The 19,235-nt window shown below is 39.3% G+C and overlaps 1 protein-coding gene across 1 annotated transcript; it reads left to right on the top strand.

The window, feature by feature from the left end:
• The first annotated feature begins 983 nt into the window (after positions 1-983).
• On the top strand, positions 984-18,748 carry prkar2aa (protein kinase, cAMP-dependent, regulatory, type II, alpha A). Its single transcript, XM_073867807.1, has 10 exons — positions 984-2,483; positions 12,592-12,627; positions 14,283-14,419; positions 14,952-15,069; positions 15,155-15,297; positions 15,530-15,631; positions 16,719-16,793; positions 17,148-17,213; positions 17,377-17,515; positions 17,608-18,748. Exons 1-10 carry the CDS (start codon positions 2,234-2,236, stop codon positions 17,730-17,732), a joined length of 1,191 nt encoding a protein of 396 aa, XP_073723908.1. The 5' UTR covers positions 984-2,233; the 3' UTR covers positions 17,733-18,748.
• Positions 18,749-19,235: the final 487 nt, after the last annotated feature.

Below are 19,235 nucleotides of genomic sequence, written 5' to 3'. Positions count from 1 at the left end.
GACTTGGACTATTTTTGAATTTAGCCTGTTGGATGATCCAGTAAATGACATTTTATAGAGCTTGTTCATGCAGAACCTACACCGCATGTTTAAATGTAATAAAAATAAAGGATTTAATGAAATTTGTGAATTGTGATAAACATTAAAAATAAATAATTCCTTTGATTTTATTTTTTTTTACCAGTAACTTTAAACTGAAGTAGGGGTCCACAAAATTTTCTCAGGATGCTGAAGTTTTCATATTTTGTCTGTTTATTATAAAAATATAGGTTTTGCTAGAAGTTGGAAAGTGATATTCGACTTTCATTTTCACATGTTGCTCAAATTTGATAACAGCAGAGCGATTGGCAGTATTTATTTGTAAAGAAAAAGCAATTCCTCATGTCACAATGAGATGTTTTCACCCGGCAGAGGGCGCACATAGACCCTCATGAAAAACGATGACTTGAGGATTTAAAGGGTAGGTTCTCTGTGGCCATGGCAACGGCTTTACCTGCGACCTGAATGAAGACCCGAGAATAGATCGGCTGTTCTATATTTACTGACACACGCAACAGGGAACTCCGTCTCTCTTGGCATATGTTTCGCGGATTTTATTTAGCCCTTCTGGGAATCCCACAATTAAAGTTTAAGGTGGCTCACATAGTTAAATGCTAGCCAATATTTAGTATCATTAACGCAATTATGGATATAATTTGTGCTATGAAAGACATGCAGATTTATATAATGGAACATGGTGTACTTAAAAGTGGTGCTGATTTTACGTAAAAGATCGCAAATAGGGGCTTATTTATCAAAAGTCTATATTACACGAGTGCTTCGGTGTATGCCTGAGGTCAGAATTTGGCCCTGAGCCGCACCACTACAGTCACTGGTCAACTTATCGTCACCTACTTCCTAAATCTCGCACAGGCGCTTTAAAAGGCGTGAGCTTCTGGGTTAAGCTACTTCGCTATTGGTCAATTCAGACGTCAATCAGGCCTCGCTGTTCTGGAACTCTGTGACCGCGCCCCCGAGGCTCAGCGGCTCGCGGAGAAGGAGGGAGTGCGCGCCTCGAGTAGAGGCACAACGGTCTGTTCTTACAGGAAAAAACGATAAATTTAGCCGATACATGGCGAAATTTGCTTTATTCGACGCCACGACACGTATCCCTTTCGGACCGCGGCTCTGACAGCGACAGGCGAAGTGAATATCCGCATCTCACAGTTGTTGGACTTTGCCTGGTTTTCTGAGGGCTTTCATAGCAGCTTCGTGCTCGGAGTCGCCTCAGTAACATTACTGGTGTATCTCTGCGGGCATCATTTCGCGTTTACTGTTGACACTCGTACGTTACGTTCCTGAACAGCACAAGACCTCTTCTGTCCACTTTTCGGTTCGCCCGGTGTTCCTTTTAACGACAGGCCGGCTGCACACTTTCCCCGGCACGGCCTCGTTCCTCGTTCAACCCCCCGGCGACGATACAGTGCCAACCTGGTACACACTCCACAAGAAGACCCGTCGTGTTTACAACGACCGACACGGAGGATCGGCGAAATAAACGGAGACGAGAGAGTCGGATCTGTGCCCTGGTGATACAGACACACGGAGCTGTCATACAGCAACTAACGTTAGACAGAGCAGAAAAACACGTTGCTCTCTAAATTTACATGTTTTGAGTCTAATCTCACATGCAAGTGTCGCGTTCCTTCTTGCATATATCTGTTATTAAGTTGTGAACACCAAAACGTCAAAGATATAAACTAAGCACGTTTTGTGCAAAGGCAAGGCCTCGTCTGCTAACTCCGATAGCTCCATCGCTAACTCTCAGCCTGGGTTTAATCGGCACCTCTAATCTTATTAACAGTGCACTTTTTGACTTTCATTCAACACTTGGTTTGTACTGTACTTCACAAGTGGTTTTAGTTTAGTGAGATATTGGTACAACATAGTAGCATCATTGGCATGCTTGCTGAGAAGGAAGGAAATAGAGTTGTCAGCCTTTATTTTCTACCGTTCAGTCTCCTTTTCTGTTAATTCCTAGTTTAGGGAAAATAAATCTTATGTGTTGGGCTGGTTTCAGCTGACCTTTGCTCATTACCAAATTAAGTCCCTTGCGTGCTTCTTGCTGCAACTCGTCCGGAACAAGCTGCATGCACTGATACGGGAAAGACTTGATTTATATTTTTGTACCATAGTTCAGGAGACGTATAGATCAGGGTCAGATATCCGCAGAAGCCCATACTACTGTTTAGACATGAGTATTGAGATTCCAGTCGGCCTGACGGAGCTGCTCCAAGGCTACACCGTGGAGGTGCTGCGCCAGAGACCGCCGGATCTGGTGGAGTTTGCCGTGCAGTATTTCACCCGCCTGCGGGACACCCGAAGCCAGGACGGGTCTGGGGCCGCCGCCAAAACCGGGGGGAAAGGGGTGATGTTTGATGGCGAGCCGATGCAGACAGAGTCGAACGGCGAAGATGACGAGGACGATGACTCAGATTTTGAACGTAAGTGCACCTTATTAAACGTTCAGGTTTTGATGAATGTGGGCGGGGCAGCACCTGTAAAATATGACGTTTATAGTGTGTGCATATGTTTATTTTGCGGGCTGTGAATGCTGTTGTGTGATTGCACTGATAACAAGAGTGTCAGGTTTCGCTCGTGATGGGTAACGTGAGAAAGGCTCGAGTAGAGGACGAGGCAAAGCCTCGCGCTGTTTCCATGGTACTCGCTCGAGCTCTTATCCGCGCGGTTGATTGACAGGGTGACCAGCAGCCTGCAAGAGGCATCCCCAGCCGCCACATGTAATGCATGCAAATGTGAGATGGTGTAGGCTGCACGTTTGCAGTACCCAGTTAATAGATGCACGTTTGTATTTTAATATTGATACAAATGTGTCCGTTTTAAATGCAGGTTTGTGATGTGTAATCGTTTTGGCAGTGCTGTATGGGTGGGTTGGTTGTATGAATGGATGCGGAGCGGCCATTGAGAATGCTAACAGGGATTTTTTATAATGGAGAGAGGTGCGCTCGCGCACATCAAAGAACCCCCCTTTCCTTTCATGTAGTACACAGCAGCTGTGCTTTTTATAGTATGAATCTAAGCGGATTCACTGGTTGATGTAACTTAGGTTTTTTTAAAAGCCACATTTTATAGTTTTGAAAAATTGATCTGGTCAATAAAGAAGGAGGATTTTCACACCTGTCCAAACAATTTACTCATAATTATTGTGTAATATCTAATACCTCATTGTGTTTCAGTGGATTGTGATGTTTTTTTTTTATTTTTCCCTGAATAGGTTTAATAGTATTCTATATTTATTGTATCTAATACTTTCATTCGATCGTAAGGGAATGTCACAGTCAGTCTGTTTGCTAAAGCTGATTTCGGATCAGTGCGCAGTGTGCGACTATGCGTGTTTGTATGTCCTTTCAGTGGTTTGGGTGTGAGCAGGTGCATCAGTCTCTGTTCAGGGTTCAGCCTAATTTCTTTCCGCTTGTAGCTGTTTGTGGAAGACACAGGTGTGGGAAAATTTTGTATTCATTCAGTTGTTGGAAATCAGTCAATTTAAGAGAAATTGCCATATGCAGAACATCATAAGGAAGTTCAGTTGTCAGAACAGCGTGTAGAACAGAATAGAGAAGAAGGAAGGATGTATTATGGGTGACAGACGTGTTAAAGCATTAGTTTCCCAAGAAAATTTGCTGATAATTTACTCACGCTCAACCCATCCATAATGTGGGTGACATTGTTTACTCAGCAGAACAGAAAAGTAATGTTTTAACTGAAATCGTGTTCGTTGGTGATTTTATTTAATGCAAAGCCACTGGTTCTGTTCTCAAAATTCCATAAAGTACACATAAACACAAACATACTTGTAAACATTCGTATAAAGTGAACTAACCCTTTAAGATTTTCCAGTAAGCTGGATTTTAAGTAAGCTGAGGATTCCAGAGCATGTTGGGGCATGGTTCCACTGTATTCAAATGCCATCCCATTATGATCATTTTTTTATTGACTGCCGTCGCTATGACTGTTCTTCCAGTTCTTAGAAATCGTATAACAGATTGTTGCTGTAGTTATATAATAGTTAAAGATGTCGTAGATATTATTTCAGCTTTTTGCTAACTTTTGCCAAACAGAGCAACTGAATTAGATAGACGAGTGTGCGTGCATGGCCACATCCACTCAACCAAATGCCCTCTTTCTAAGAGGCTGTTTACACCTGCTATTAAGATGTGTGATGATTAAGATATCGGATGACAAGTGGACGACTCTACATACAGGTGTGAAACGTTCTGACCACAAGTTCCACCATCGACCGGCCGCATTCAGAGGTAGTCGAAAACGCATTCGATCAGATGTGTCCGAGAAGCCACAGGAGACCACCTACTCTCTGCCTATTGATCTAATGTAATGTACTGAGCACTAGGGGTGGGCGATAAACTGGTAAAAATGTGTCAACCAGTAGAGATTTTGCACCATCATCTTTATCAAGGTTACGTGCCCACGTCACGTTGCTGTGTGCTTGGTCATGAAACCTTAAAGCTCCCATAACATGCTGTTTCTGCATATCTGATGTTAATCTTGAGTACCTATAGAGTAGGCGTGTGATGGTTATTATATAACTGTGAGACCGACGGTTATAGTTGAACATCGTCATTAGAACACTATAACTGCCAAAACCGTGTTATTAAAATATATATTTTTAAAACATTTATATCATAGAGAATGTTTAAATACTGATTAAAAGCAATTGTAAACAGTTTGTGTTATTAATGGTCTACATCGTTTCCAACTGTATTTGATTCTTTGGAAAACGGCATAAATGAGATGTGCAGATGACTCACGAACATGGAGAAAATATCAGGTCAATTGACCGTTCGCAAAGACCCGGCCCACTTAGTTACTGTCGCTATGTGCGACAAGATACGCCGTTCTCACGCCCCACTATTTTCTCGCAATGAAAAATACATTGCGGAGCAGCTGTTCATTTTAAATAAACGTAGAGCAAGTAGCTAATCATTGTCTGCTTGTTTGTCAGTTGTCCTATAACGTTGCAACGTGCAACCTCCCCACCCCCCGAACGGTTATGTTACGAACCGTCACATTTGACTCGGAAGGAGGAGTCACGAGCTGCGGGAGGGGCAAGTTACAAACCAAGTAACACTGGAAACTTCGCTGCTACCCGGATAAACAAACTATATCCATTGTTTCCATAATGCTGGTTTTCTTGAAAAAAAACCCCACACTTTATCTTTCGTGCATTTTTTGGAGTGTTGGGTTAAACAAAGCTGTCGCATGAAGTGAGTCCTCGGTTCTCACTAGGGATGCATATCAATTAATCGCGATTAATCTATAGCAGAATAAAGGTTTTTGTTTACATCATATATGTGTGTGAACTGTGTATAATAATTATGTATATATAAATATGCACACATGCATGTATAATTTTAAGAAAAAAATATATTTATATACTAAGTATTTATATTTATATATAATATAAATTATACATAAATATACAAATGTATATACATATGTAAACATTGCTTAAATATATACATGCATGTGTGTGCATTTAACTATACAAAGTTATTATACACAGTACACACACATATATGATGTAAACAAAAACTTTTATTCTGCTATTGATTAATCGCGATTAATTGATATGCATCCCTAGTTCTCACTCTGCTTTTCTGGGGGACGTGCCCTTAAAAAGAAATGATACGTAAGATGAAAACTTTCCGAAACTTGTACGAACCCTGGCAAAGTGCATTTGGCACACAAATATTCTGTAGCACGTTCAACTGCTTTTTTGACACTTTGCCTATGTTTAGCTTTAGCATGAGGAAACCAACTCTTAACCAAAAATATATTAGTGACGTCTGTGTACGCACACCATCCGCCTGACGTCATTTTCGTCATCTGTGGTCATCCGCGTGCTGGCCAAAATTTGGGACCACACAGACAGTTCGGGTGTGACAATGCATGCGCATGAAAATTTTGAGACAGGACACTACACTACAAACAATTAGACAAAGGCAATAGATAGCGTTTGCACATTCACCATCATCTTTTCTTCTTTTATTTTCATTTCTTCCAAGAACAGAAAGCTGTAGAGCATTCATGTTCATCGATTCATGTTCTTTGTTTTTTGTTGTTTGTTCTAAACTTTGTTTGCATTGGTGGATCTGCTATTTTTCTTATTCTCTCCTAATTTTTTAAATGTACTGTAAATGTTGTGAATCTGTACTGCCCTGACGGCCTGGTAGAGTAATAATTTGATATTGAATAAGAAATAAGTGTTAATAATGCTTGAAATATCGTTAACCCCCCTTTAACATTTTGTTTCCCGTTTGAAATTAGAGTAAAATATTAGTTTGCTGCATTACTCACAACATATCCACATGTAGTATTACACAGAACCTGTTAGTGCTCTTTGTCCCTTTTTGTTTTGAGTGTTGTAGATTTTTCTAGATCTGACATAACATGACATGTCATGAATTATAATATTGTTTTTGAATTGGCATCATTGTGAAATACAAAATAACTAACCATACCACAAGTTTAAATGTACATGGAAAACACAAATGAGGAACTGTTATTCTACAGACAGGTAATTTGCCATCATAACCACCATGTGGTCACTGTTTGTGTACTGTTATGTAAAGTGTGGCAAATAGTGTTTTGTACTGCTAGACGACGTGTACTATATATACATGTTCCTGATTTGAAAGCAGATGTCAAGGCATAGGCTCAGAACCTTAAACCCTCAGGGCTTTGTGTCTGATATGAGAGTGTTTTAAATATTTCCCGATCCTACAAGTTCAGTGCTTATCTGAGCAGGTTTTATGGCCTTCACATGGCACGAAGAGTCAGAGCATGCTTTGGCAGCTTGGCGAAAACACTGGGTAACTAATAATAAAGTTAGAAATGATTAAAATTTTCACTTTAGTAAAAAATATTTTTTGTGTTTGTGAAAACAGAATCACACTTGCTGCTAGGAGAGGTTGTCTGCTTGGAAAGAGAGAATATCTTAACACAAGTTTTTTTGTTTGTTTGTTTGTCTGTGTATTGTTTTGTTTGTTTAGTATGCTGGGTGTGTCTATACCTGTATGATTCCTTTGTTAGGGGTTCTGATAAGAATCTAGACTTTAGCACTTCCTCCTCATCATGTCTCTGTCAGCAAATAACCAATGAATCCCTGGACCTACCTGTTATTCCCACCAACAGTTATGGATTTTTCGTAGCATTGTAGTGTGGTCATAAGACCTAAGTGTTTTCATAGCAAGCACACACAGACCCCTGGGGCGGAATTTAGTTGTTGGGAATGTCCAGATGTCCAAATTGTTTTTGAGCCCAGAATGGGGCAGAGTTTAAGAAGTTGTAGATGGTCAGGTTAGTATTTAACTAAATTCCAGGGTTCCCACGGGTCCTTGAAATCCTTGAAAGTTTGTGAATCTGAGGGGGGTGGGGTCAAGGCCCTGGGAAGTTACATATATAATATATACAGGTCACTGAAAGTGCTTGAATCTATTTTATGCAAGGAATTTTCTGAAAAAAAATCCATATTATTCCCTGTGTAGTGTAGGATAATATCATAAAAAAGTAGACTTTTTAAGCACACTTGCTAAACTGTTCGCTTTAAATGCTTATATCTTCTGTATGTGAATGTTGATTCATACCAAAATGCTTTTTTGCGTAGTTGTGTTTGACAAATGAAAACCTCTCGGGTTACGTATATAACTGTTGTTCCCTGAGAAGGGAACAAGACGCTGCGTCTCCCTTGACATACTTTCTTCGTCACTGTAACGCCGTCTTTGGCAATATTTCAGATAGCGATATACTTCCTTGCTCCCGCGTCACCCTGTCTCTGTTGTGAGGCCTCACCATTAGTTGAATTTGATATACACATTCAGATGCACTTACCCCTGGAGGCGTCCCCAAAGTGTCACTGCAGTGACGCAGCGCAAGTTCCCTTGAAAGGGAACTGTAACAATGTATCTTAAAAGGTTACACTATGTAACCTTGCTCTCACTTGAAATGTGTCCCCACATTTAGTCCTTGAATTTCAGGGTATTGGATCCGAAAAGTCCTCGAAAGGTCCTTGAATTAAACTAAGGGGTGGGAACCCTGTGATTCATTCATGCATCGTGGGTAAGGCCAAAGGTTAGGCAGGATGTGGAAATGCTGTACATATCTACATTGTTGCCCATTCTATTTTTGTCTCCTATTAAGTATAATCTTTAGTTTCCTCTCTCGCTCGCTCTCTCCTTTCCCACTCTTAGTTTGCAAAAGAGCAGGGATCTTTTGTGATCTCCCCTAGCTGCATGTTTCTTTTGGAGACGATACCACACACATTGCAACTTTGTAAGTTATGTTTGGGTCAGACTGATTAACAGATGTGGCCCAAGAAGAAGAGGTCATTGGGACAAGAGCGTAACCAATGAAAAGACACAGGTGCATGTTTTGATTGGATGTGCCGTGCCCTTCGACCAGCATTCTGTAATACCTTATCAACCAATCAGAGAGGAGTTAAAAGAACAGACAGTGACCTTGTCCAGCCAGCATGTAGATTAAGCCGAAGGGGGTGGCCTTGTCTAATCGGAGACAGAAGTGACCTCGCATCTGATGGTCATATCATATACACATGCACATGTTGTGAATCCTCACAAACGCTTTCTTAAATTGATGTACATCAAAATAATAACTGCCCCCCTTGATCTCCTGCGTCCGACGTGCTTTAATTAATCCTCTGTTTGTCTGTAAAGGGTTAAATCTACAGGCGCTGAACTGGACTGATACACAATGCCTTATATGGGATAAAGGGAGAGTGGGAGAAATGGAGCACAGCAGAAGGAGACAAAGTTTTTAAAGAGCAAGGGGGGGATATAAAGACATCAAGATTGATTGCTTACAGCAGGATGGTGAGAGAGAAAATACAGCAAGCTCTGTAGGATAGTGGGATCTTGTAATCCAAACCTCCGCAAACCCCAGAGGAGCAAGAAATACATGGCCACAACAGCAGACATCTGTGTTTGTTTATTAAAAGTTTAATTAATCGTCTCAACAGCTTTCTGCATGTATGAGTTGGGTGGATGTACTGTATATGCCAGTGTTGTACTTCGCCGTACATGTGACATGTTTTGAAATAGTGATTGTACAGTATGTCAGCCTCAGTATTTATATCAAAAGGTTCTTTGTAGTAAATCTAGTTATTGAAGAAATGGTTCTTTAAAAAAACCTTTGACTGAATAGTTCCTGGAGGAACTGGAAAATGGTTCTTCAATGGCATCATTGTGAAGTACCTTTATTTTAAAGAGTGTAAAGTGCTTGTGAATTTGTTACTGACTCTCAAATGACATACAAATCGCACCATGTCGTGCTGAATGGCTCATTTTTTTAATGCAGAGCAGTGCATTATGGGTCCGAAAGTTAAACCGTACGATTACGGAGATCTCACACTTGTGCACTGTTTACTTTTAGACTTACAATTCTCTGTCTCTGGCTAATATTTGCCAGCATTGAGTTAGTGATAAGACTGTGTGCATGGGGATATCAAGAATTACATAGAGGGCGATAAAAGACAGAGATGAGACAACTCTTTGAAAGATGAGTTTCGTAATTCACGGTTCACTGTAGTTTATAGTTGATGACTTTAGCTTAGACAAGCAGCAATATTACATGCTTTTTATTATGTATTTAGATGTTTGAATAATCTACTAAGCCTGAAGGCTAAAATGTGGTCCACTTTTTACACATACGCAAGGGTCCACGACACGTACAGTGAAACCACAGGTACATTTAGGTTGCGGAGGCATTTACTGGAGATTGTAGGTTTGTAGCCTAGGAGATTATATCTATACTATTTATTCTATACATTCTGTGCTATAAACATTAGCAGTTGTCCTGCTTTTTTTGACTGCTTTGTGATAAATGGACAAAAAAATCCCATAGATTTAATCTAAAGCAGAGACCTAAGCAATATGGGGCTGGTGTCTTATAGAAAGTGGGCTTTTTGACTTGAAGCAACCGTCCAAAACACAGTGGCATTCATTCATAACATCCTTGCATCATGGCAGTAATGTCCACAGATGAGCACCGCTAGCGTAGCGTACTGTAAATAAAAATATCAAAGTCATCCTCGCTGTCTTCATTCTGAGCACTTGGTTACAAACATTATTGATTTAAAGGGGTCATATTATGAATTTTTTAAGATGTAAAAAAGTATTTGGTGTTCCCAGAGTACATATGTGAAGGTTTAGCTCAAAATACCCCACAGATAATTTATTATAACATGTTAAAATTTCCATTTTGTAGGTGTAATTTTTGTGTGTGTGGCCTTTAAAATGCAAATGAGCTGTTGAAATGCAAACTAGTATTTAGTATTATTTAGGGACTGTCCACACGGAGACGTGTATCACTGCATACGTATACATTTGTTATCGTATTGGCGTTTCATCCACACGGATCCGGCGTTTTGGGAGACTTAATCCGCTATTTTTTGAAACCGGGTCCTAAAGTGGATAAATCTGAAATCGACACCCTTTCGGTTTCGTGTGTACAGCCAATCCGTATATTTTGTGAAGCGAAAACCTCATCACATCTCGTGCCGGAAGCGTCACACGTAACAGCATCAACAATAACGGCGGACTACATGATTGTGTTCGTGCTACAGAAGCTACTAAGCCTACTAGCTTTATTACAGCAAAATCTATTGCTTCTATGCAATTGTGGTGAGCAACAAGCGATAATGGACAACACCATAACGTTGGTTATGCGCATGCTCAAAGTTGTCTTCTCCGTGTATAGTGTATATCTGTGGCAGAATTAGAGTGCCCCATACTGGTCCGGCATATGTACTACACCGCTTTCAGTGGTTTCGTGTTTACGGATTATTTTTTTAGAACAAGGAAAAAATTATCGGATAGGGAATGCACCGGCTTCGTGTGGACAAAGCCTCAGTTCCCACGGGTCTTTGAAATCCTTGAAAGTTTGTGAATCTGGGGACATTATGCAAGGCCCTGGGAAGTTTTTGAAAATATACATAGATACAGGTCATTGAAAATTCTTGAATCTATTTTATGCAAGAAGTTTTCTGGAAAAAAAATCCATATTATCTCCTGTGTAGTGTAGGATGATAATATAAAAATTCTAGCCTTTTAAGCACACGTGCTAAACTGTTCGCTTTAAATGCTTATATCTTCTGTATGTGAATGTTGATTCATACCAAAATGCTTTCATGCATAGTTGTATTTGTCACATGAAAACGTTTCGGGTTACGTATGTAACTGTTCCCTGAGAAGGGAACGAGACGCTGCGTCTTTGGCAATATTTCAGATAGCGATATACTTTCTGGCTCCCGCGCCACCCTGTCTTTGTCGTTAAGCCTCACCATTGGTTGAATTTGATATACACATTCGGACACACTTACCCCTGGAGGCGTCCCCAAAGTGTCACTGCAGTGACGCAGCGCGAGTTCCCTCGAAAGGGAACTGTAACAATGTATCTTAAAAGGTAACACGATGTAACCTTGCTCTCACTTGAAATGTGTTGCCACATTTAGTCCTTGAATTTGAGGGTATTACATTAATGACACTTAACCCCGCCCCTAAACCCAGTGTCACTGGGGTGGGCGGAAGCAGATTGTACAAAAACGTACAAATTTGATTGTACGAACAAACACCATTCATTCTCTTTGCCGTGTCTCTCTCATTCTCTCTCTCTCTCTCTCTCTCTCTCTCTCTCTCTCTCTCTCTCTCTCTCTCTCGCGTTGCCAAGAGAGCATGAGTGGGTGTGTATTTGGGGGGTAGTTGTTATAGTGATGAGGAGGTTTTCCTTGTATGTTGTTGTCATGGCAACTTCGGCCACTTGATATCCCCTTCACGTGAGGTTGAAGAACCCCATCTCATCATACTTCACGCTTGTGCATACACTCGTCCGTTTGATCCCTCTCAACGCATCTGTGTATTACGCCACCTTATTTGGCCACACATACGATACTGAAAAATATAATGGCGTGTAATATTGGTTTCAGGAATTAAGGTTCAAATTTAAACATTGTGTGGTCAAATATAGAGACACAATAGGAGGAAAGACATGTAATCTGTGTGCTTAAGTGTATTTGTCATAGAGCTGTTAGATATGAGGAGCAGGAGCGATTATTAAGATCATAGTTCACTAGCAAAGGAGTGCATGCCATGAACGTATGAAAGAGGTTAGTGCTAGTTTTACACCAAAGAGTTAATGGACTGATGGATTGTAACAGTGCAGTGAGAGAGGAGGGGATGTGCAGACCTGCAAGGCTGAGTTCCTGACAGTTGCGCGAGTGCACTCGGCTGTGATTGTGTACTACACACATACACAATCGCCGTCTCCTGAAACCGGTACTGCCTGTAGGACAGGCCTTTGACTGACCTTACCGAATATTTAACACACCCACACTGTTACCGTAGGCCACGTGTGAGATTTTGAGGCTGAATTTGATCATTAACATCGTCTGAGGTGTGTGTGTGTGTGTGTGTGTGTGTGTGTTCAGTTGTGGTCTACAGCTCACAGTAAACACATGAGAGTTTAAACCTTCATTAACTCTGTCTCTTTTTCTCTCTGTAGCTCCTCCCCCCAGCCGATTTAACCGAAGAGTGTCGGGTGAGTTTCGTTTGACGTCATTGGACTAATCATGTGGTTTAAAGTGAATGTGTGCAAGTGTCAGATAAGTGCCCTGTCTTTCGTCATTTCCCCCTGTTGTTTGCTTTATAGTAATTTTGTCGCCACTTAGACTGTATACCCACTATTTCTGTTTTCCCCCATGCCCCTTTCAATTATGTTACAGTAAAATTCCCCACTTTTAAAGTCCCTTTGTCAGCAGAGCCCCCCATGTGAATTGAGTAATCAAGATATACCACCTGTGAAGAATGTTAACTTGGTTAAAGTTTAACAAATTGTTTCAAACACCTACTTACGAAAAACTTTATCCAGTCTTAGTTTCGTTCCCATTTCCCCCTGTTACTTTTTATGTCCTCTGTGTCATAAATTGCATTTTTGGCAGCTTTATGGTCTGTGTCTTATAAAGTTTAGAAATGTGTTCCTATACTAACACTTTACTAGTAACACTTTACAATAATGTTGTATTCGTAAAGATTAGTGAATGCATTAACAAACAATATAGTTTTTTCAGCTTTTATTGATCTTTGTTAATGTTAGTTAATCTCAATACAGTTACTTAAAGGAAAACACCACCGTTTTTCTATATTTTACTGTGTTTTTAACTTAACTTGGATGACTTGATACACGCCTTTCTTTTTTCGGTGCGTGCACTTTTGATCTTTGTGCAGCGCTTCTTGAATGTGTTGACATTTAGCCTAGCCCCATTCATTACTATGGCTCCAAACAAAAGTTTTATTTTGTGCCACCATACTTACTCGTGTAACTACTCGTATAACAGTCATTAAATAGCGAAAACATGGAAGTGTTTGGTGGCTTTTAAATTCATCCCTGTTTGGAGCCGTAGGAATGAATGGGGCTAGGCCAAATGCCAACACATTCACGACGCGCTGCACAAAGATTAAAAGTGCATACATTGAAAAAGATAGGCATGTATTAATTCGTCTAAGTTGAGGTACGAACATAGTAAAATATTAAAAAACGGTGGTGTTTTCCTTTAACCTTCTAAGACCCGAGCTTTGGTTTGTCTTTTTATCAGATTTCTTTCAGCTATTCGGGGTTAGGAACAACCAATAAATATAAAGAGCCAAATATTTTTCTTTGAACATGAAGCAGTGTAATTGTCCACATTTGTTTACAACAGGTTCCAGTTACACAGAATTAAGTATTATGGTGCAAAAAATGTCTTAGGTCTTGTGAGGTTAAGTTAGTTCATGTTGCATTAACTATTGTTAACATTTTCGGTGTATTGATTTTAAAAATGTATAAAACATTTTAAAATGTCAGTGTATTCAAGTCTATTAATCTTCAATAATCGCAATTACCATATTAAGGTGAAACATCGACAATTATGATTTTTGTCATCATGCAGCCCAAACGCATGCACATTGCGAACATAATGCAGTTTATCTACTGGGCTACATACTAAACTCTCCTGTATGCTCCTGTATGCACAATTACATAAATCTGGCAGTACACGACACATACTGTATGCAGACCCTTGTGTAGGCATAAAAACTCAACTATACTTCTAGTTTCATGCATTAACTATTTATTAACAAATACAAACTTATTGGAAAGTGTTACCACTTTTTAATAATCAAATCAATAAATGTTATTTTTCTAAAATGTTTTATCAGTATGTGCGGAAGCCTTTAATCCAGATGATGATGAGGAAGACTCTGAGCCGAGAGTCGTGCATCCAAAAACAGATGAACAGCGTTGTAGATTACAAGAGGCCTGCAAGGACATACTGCTGTTCAAGGCCCTCGATCAGGTACAAGCTTGCACGTAGATATGAAGGGCTGTAAAGTCGTAAACACACTGTCGTCATCAGGTATCAGTCAAACAGGTTCGGTGCAGTTTGATGGCTGATCACATTTAGCTTATTTGGCAGACGCTTTTATCCAAAGCGACTTACAGTGCATTTAAGCTATACCTTTTATCAGTACATGTGTCCCCATGACCTTTGCCGTTGCTAACACAATGCTTTACCAGTTATGCTACAGGTTGTACATGTTGTTCATTGTGGGTTTTTTTAACAAATAAGCTTTTTGTAGGTAAACGCTGTAGTGCCATCACAATATTGTTGTTTGTTTGAGCCGCTTGAGTTGATACAGCAAAACTTAGGGCAGGACTAGATTTAACATACTCATATTGAAAGTTTTAAACATTTCATCTTTGTATTTTAATAAAGACGGTGATTGTTCATTCATAAATAATAGATCAGACTGTCGAAGTTCTTTTCTGCATTGTACTTTATCCGACACATTTCACTAATCAGTCTTTTTTCTTTCTTTCTGGATCAGGAGCAGTTTTCAGAGGTGCTGGACGCCATGTTTGAGGTTCTTGTGCAGCCGCAGGACCATGTCATTGACCAGGGAGACGATGGGGATAACTTTTATGTAATTGAGAGGGGTGTGTATGTTTTAATAAAAGGTGGTATTTGTAAAGGTAAAACCTTAGTTGTTTACATGTAAAGCATTTGTGTGTTTTTGCAGGGGTGTGTATGATATTGTGGTAAAGAAGGACGGTGTGGGCTGCTGTGTGGGTCAGTATAATAATAAGGGCAGTTTTGGAGAATTGGCCCTCATGTACAACACTCCACGTGCTGCAACCATCATTGCTAAAGAGGAGGGAGCGCTGTGGGGACTGGTGAGTGTGTGTGAGAGCACGACAACGGACTGCAAACTTACTGCTGTACAACAGCACCACCATGTGGATATGTAGTTAAAACACTGAATTGTTACATTTGGAAGCTATGTTGTCACAGCCAAACTTCAGTTTGTATTTTACTTCGAACAAACATTAAAACTGAATATGAGTCTGAGAGAAGCATACATCCAGATCTTGCAGATATGCAATAGTTTGTTTATTTGTGTTTTAGGATCGAGCAACTTTCCGTAGACTCATAGTGAAGAATAATGCAAAGAAGAGAAGGATGTATGAATGTTTCATCGAATCAATCCCTCTGCTCAAGTCACTAGAGGTAAAACAGAAATTATGTTTTCATGTGATTGCTAGACAATGTGTGAACGAGTATCAGAACTGCACAGCTATATAGCCATGTAACCATTAAAGGGACACCATCCAGCTCCCATTGGACCTTTTGGCATCGCGCTTAAAAATAACCAAAGAGTTTTGATATCTTTCGTTCTGTAGTTGAATTGTGTGCTGGGATTGACGGAAAATTAAAAATTGTGATTTCTATACTCTCATTCTGGTGTAATAATCAAGGACTTTGCTGCCGTAACATGGCTGCAGGATGAGCAATGATATTACACAGTGCCTGAAAATAGTCCCCTTGGTGACTTTCGATGGCAGGGGACTATTTCAAGGCAACAAAGTCTTTGATTATTGCGCCAGAATGAGAGTATAGTTCCTAGCCATATCTGCCTAGAAAACCACGGCTTTTGCTTTTCCGTCGGTCTTGGTACATAATGTAACTACAGAAGAGTCAAGTTTTAAATAGAAAAAATGTTGAAACTCTTTGGTTATTTTTGAGCGCAATGCTAATGGTTTAATCAGATTCAATGGATTATGCTAAGCTATGCTAAAAGTGGTACCGCCAGCCCTGGAGATCAGCTGAATGGATTCAAAAACGGTAAGAATCAAATGTTTAACTCTAGAGGAGCTGGAAAATGAGTATATTTTTGTCCCTTTAAAGGGATGGTTCACTGAAAATGAAAATTCTGTCATTTGCTCACCCTCAAGTTGTAATAATTTATTTGTTCTGTTAAACACAAAGGAAGATGTTTTGTATAATGTTTGTAACCAAATAAACCAGGGGCGCACCATTCATTTCCATGGTATTATTTTGTCCTGCTGTAGAAGTCAATGGTGCCCCAGAAACTTTGTGTGTTTTTTTTTCAAATATCTTTCCTTTTTCCAAACCTGTATAAAGAAATTAATACAGGTTTGGAACAACTTCTTTAGGGTGAACAATTCATAACAAAATCATAAAAATGGCATTTTTCCCTAAACTATTCCTTTAAGGACGTCATTGGAAGAAAATGGTCATTGTTGCATATTTTGACTGGCAATTAAATGAACAAATATTAACTTTTCTATTGTAGGTGTCAGAGAGGATGAAGATCGTTGATGTTTTGGGTGTAAAATCGTGTCATGATGGCGAGAGGATCATTATGCAGGTGACCTCTATTAATATATATATATATACTCAATGGAAAGTTTAACATTAACTCTTTCCCCGCCAGCGTAAAAATAACTCTTCAATGGCGGGGGAAAGAGTTAAGTGTCTTTTTAGTATCCCAACACTTTGTTCACATATACTCATAAAATTGTTAAAGAGATTTATTGAGCGAATCTGTGGGAGGTACAGGTAAGAGTCTTAATATCCTCTGTTCAGAACTAAATGAACGGGCACACACACTCACACAGGTGTAATTATAGCACTTTAATAATAGAGCATGCCTAAAGATAAGAGCTCTGACTGATGCTATTGTATCATTAATCATTATTATTATGGGCTGCTGCTTTGCCAGGGCGATAAGGCTGATTGCTTTTACATTGTGGAGTCTGGAGAAGTGAAAATTATGATGAAGAGCAAAGTAAGTGATTTTTATTGCTCCTTTTTCCTATCACCTTTGTTAAAGCTCACTTCTTTATCTACTTTGTTTGTTAATGGTTAAGTGAAAATTGTTCAGATTTTTATTTACTATATATAGTGTGTTCATTCATTTTAAACTCTTATCTATATTCTGTCTCTCTCAGACAAAAGCAGACAGACAGGATAACGCTGAGGTTGAGATCGCTCGTTGCAGTAGAGGGCAGTATTTTGGAGAACTTGCTCTCGTCACCAATAAACCGCGAGCTGCCTCAGCCTACGCTATAGGGGATGTCAAATGCTTGGGTGAGTCTGTGCTTGACTATATTTAGTCTATATACAATATGTGCCACGTTTTGTTACGTGTGTAGTTTAATATGCGTGGTTGTGTGTTCCAGTGATCGATGTACAAGCCTTCGAGCGTTTGTTTGGGCCCTGTAAAGAGATCATGAAGAGGAACATCGCCCACTATGAGGAGCAGCTGGTGGCTCTGTTTGGATCCAGCGTTGACCTGCGGGACTGAGACAGACTTGGCCGTGCCTTACACACACACACACACACAAAAAATACACAAATTTATACACACTCAAAACATTTTGTAGGTACACATTCCTTTTTATGTGCACTCATACTCCAACCAACACACACTTAAATCATACCTCACACACGCGACACACACACATCTACTGTCATTGTGTCAGCTGCTCAGTACGAAACAAGCATTACCAACCTAACTGCTGTGACCCTGAACCAAACACAGCCTGGAGAGGACATGTATGCATACACACACCCACACACATTCACTTACACCAAAAATCCCCAGCCAAGGACTCAGCCTTCATCATGGTCACCTGCAGTCAAAACAAAGAAAAGTGATGCGATAAAGAAACAAAAATCTATGTTTAAACAAGAAAAGTTGATATCTTTCAATAAAAAAATGCAAAAAAGTGCAAAAATTTTAAAGTTTTAGAGCATTTTATGATAATGCAAAGCTTTGATAAACTCTTGTTTAAATATGACCTATTTCCTTCCCTGCTGTTGGTGCATTAAAGTATTTGCAGGTGGTATCCACAGTGACAGATTTTTCTCATTTAAATTCCACGTTGTATTGATTAATGTATTACTATTATTATCATCATCATTATTATTCTATATTATTTTCTTGAAGGTTGACTTTCTGTTACACCGCCCCCCAAATTGGAGGATGCAAGGCAGAATATATTGCAGATTTTCCCTTTATTCTTTCTGAACGAGTCATCCTGAAAAATAAATAAAGCAGACATTTTGGTAACCTGTGTGTGTGTGCGTGCAATGAAAGGTTTGGTCTGTATTTACATGAACAGTGCCATTTAAATGTCAGGAATCAACTTGGTGTTTGTAAACCTTGAAATGGAGGCACCACGAAAGTGTTTTGGAATGGAGTGTTCTTTTATTTTCATTTAGGATTGTAGTTGGTTATTGTTTGTTGGTTATCACCACTGAGAGTTGGCTAGTTACAGCATTTACTGATTGTTCTTTTAATAAACTTTGGATAAATCAGGGTGTCTGCATTTATTTGGAATGGGTATTTTTTTTTTTTAGGGAAGGGCTAATTTGATATATTTATCTGATTGGATGATTGTGATCGTAAGGGGTAGTACATTAAAAAACAGTTTTTTTTTAAACAAAACTGCTGACAATAGTGGTGATGCACCAAGGATGTATTTATACTATTTGAAGTGTAAGGGGATAAAAATGCTGTGATTTATTGTTTGGTCATCTATCAAAGGGTTAATAATGGAAGGTATTTATTACTATTTCTTTTCACAACCTAAATTAATTTGAACAAAAACCCTGCAATAGTAAACTAAAGATTTTTTGTCACATAAAAACCACCATGTGTGTATGGAGGACTACAAGAGTCATGCAAAATGTAATAAAGAACTTCAATATTTAATAACTACCTGGACAATAAAATATCAATTAATACATTTGTTTAAAAATTCATTAATTAATCTATAAATAAATAGACAAAGTTACAAAAAAA

Source organism: Misgurnus anguillicaudatus, chromosome 5, assembly GCF_027580225.2.
Source record: "Misgurnus anguillicaudatus chromosome 5, ASM2758022v2, whole genome shotgun sequence".
In the NCBI taxonomy this organism is placed as follows: domain Eukaryota; kingdom Metazoa; phylum Chordata; class Actinopteri; order Cypriniformes; family Cobitidae; genus Misgurnus; species Misgurnus anguillicaudatus.
The sequence above is the reverse complement of the archived record's forward strand: the minus strand, read 5'-3'. Positions and strand labels throughout refer to the sequence as shown.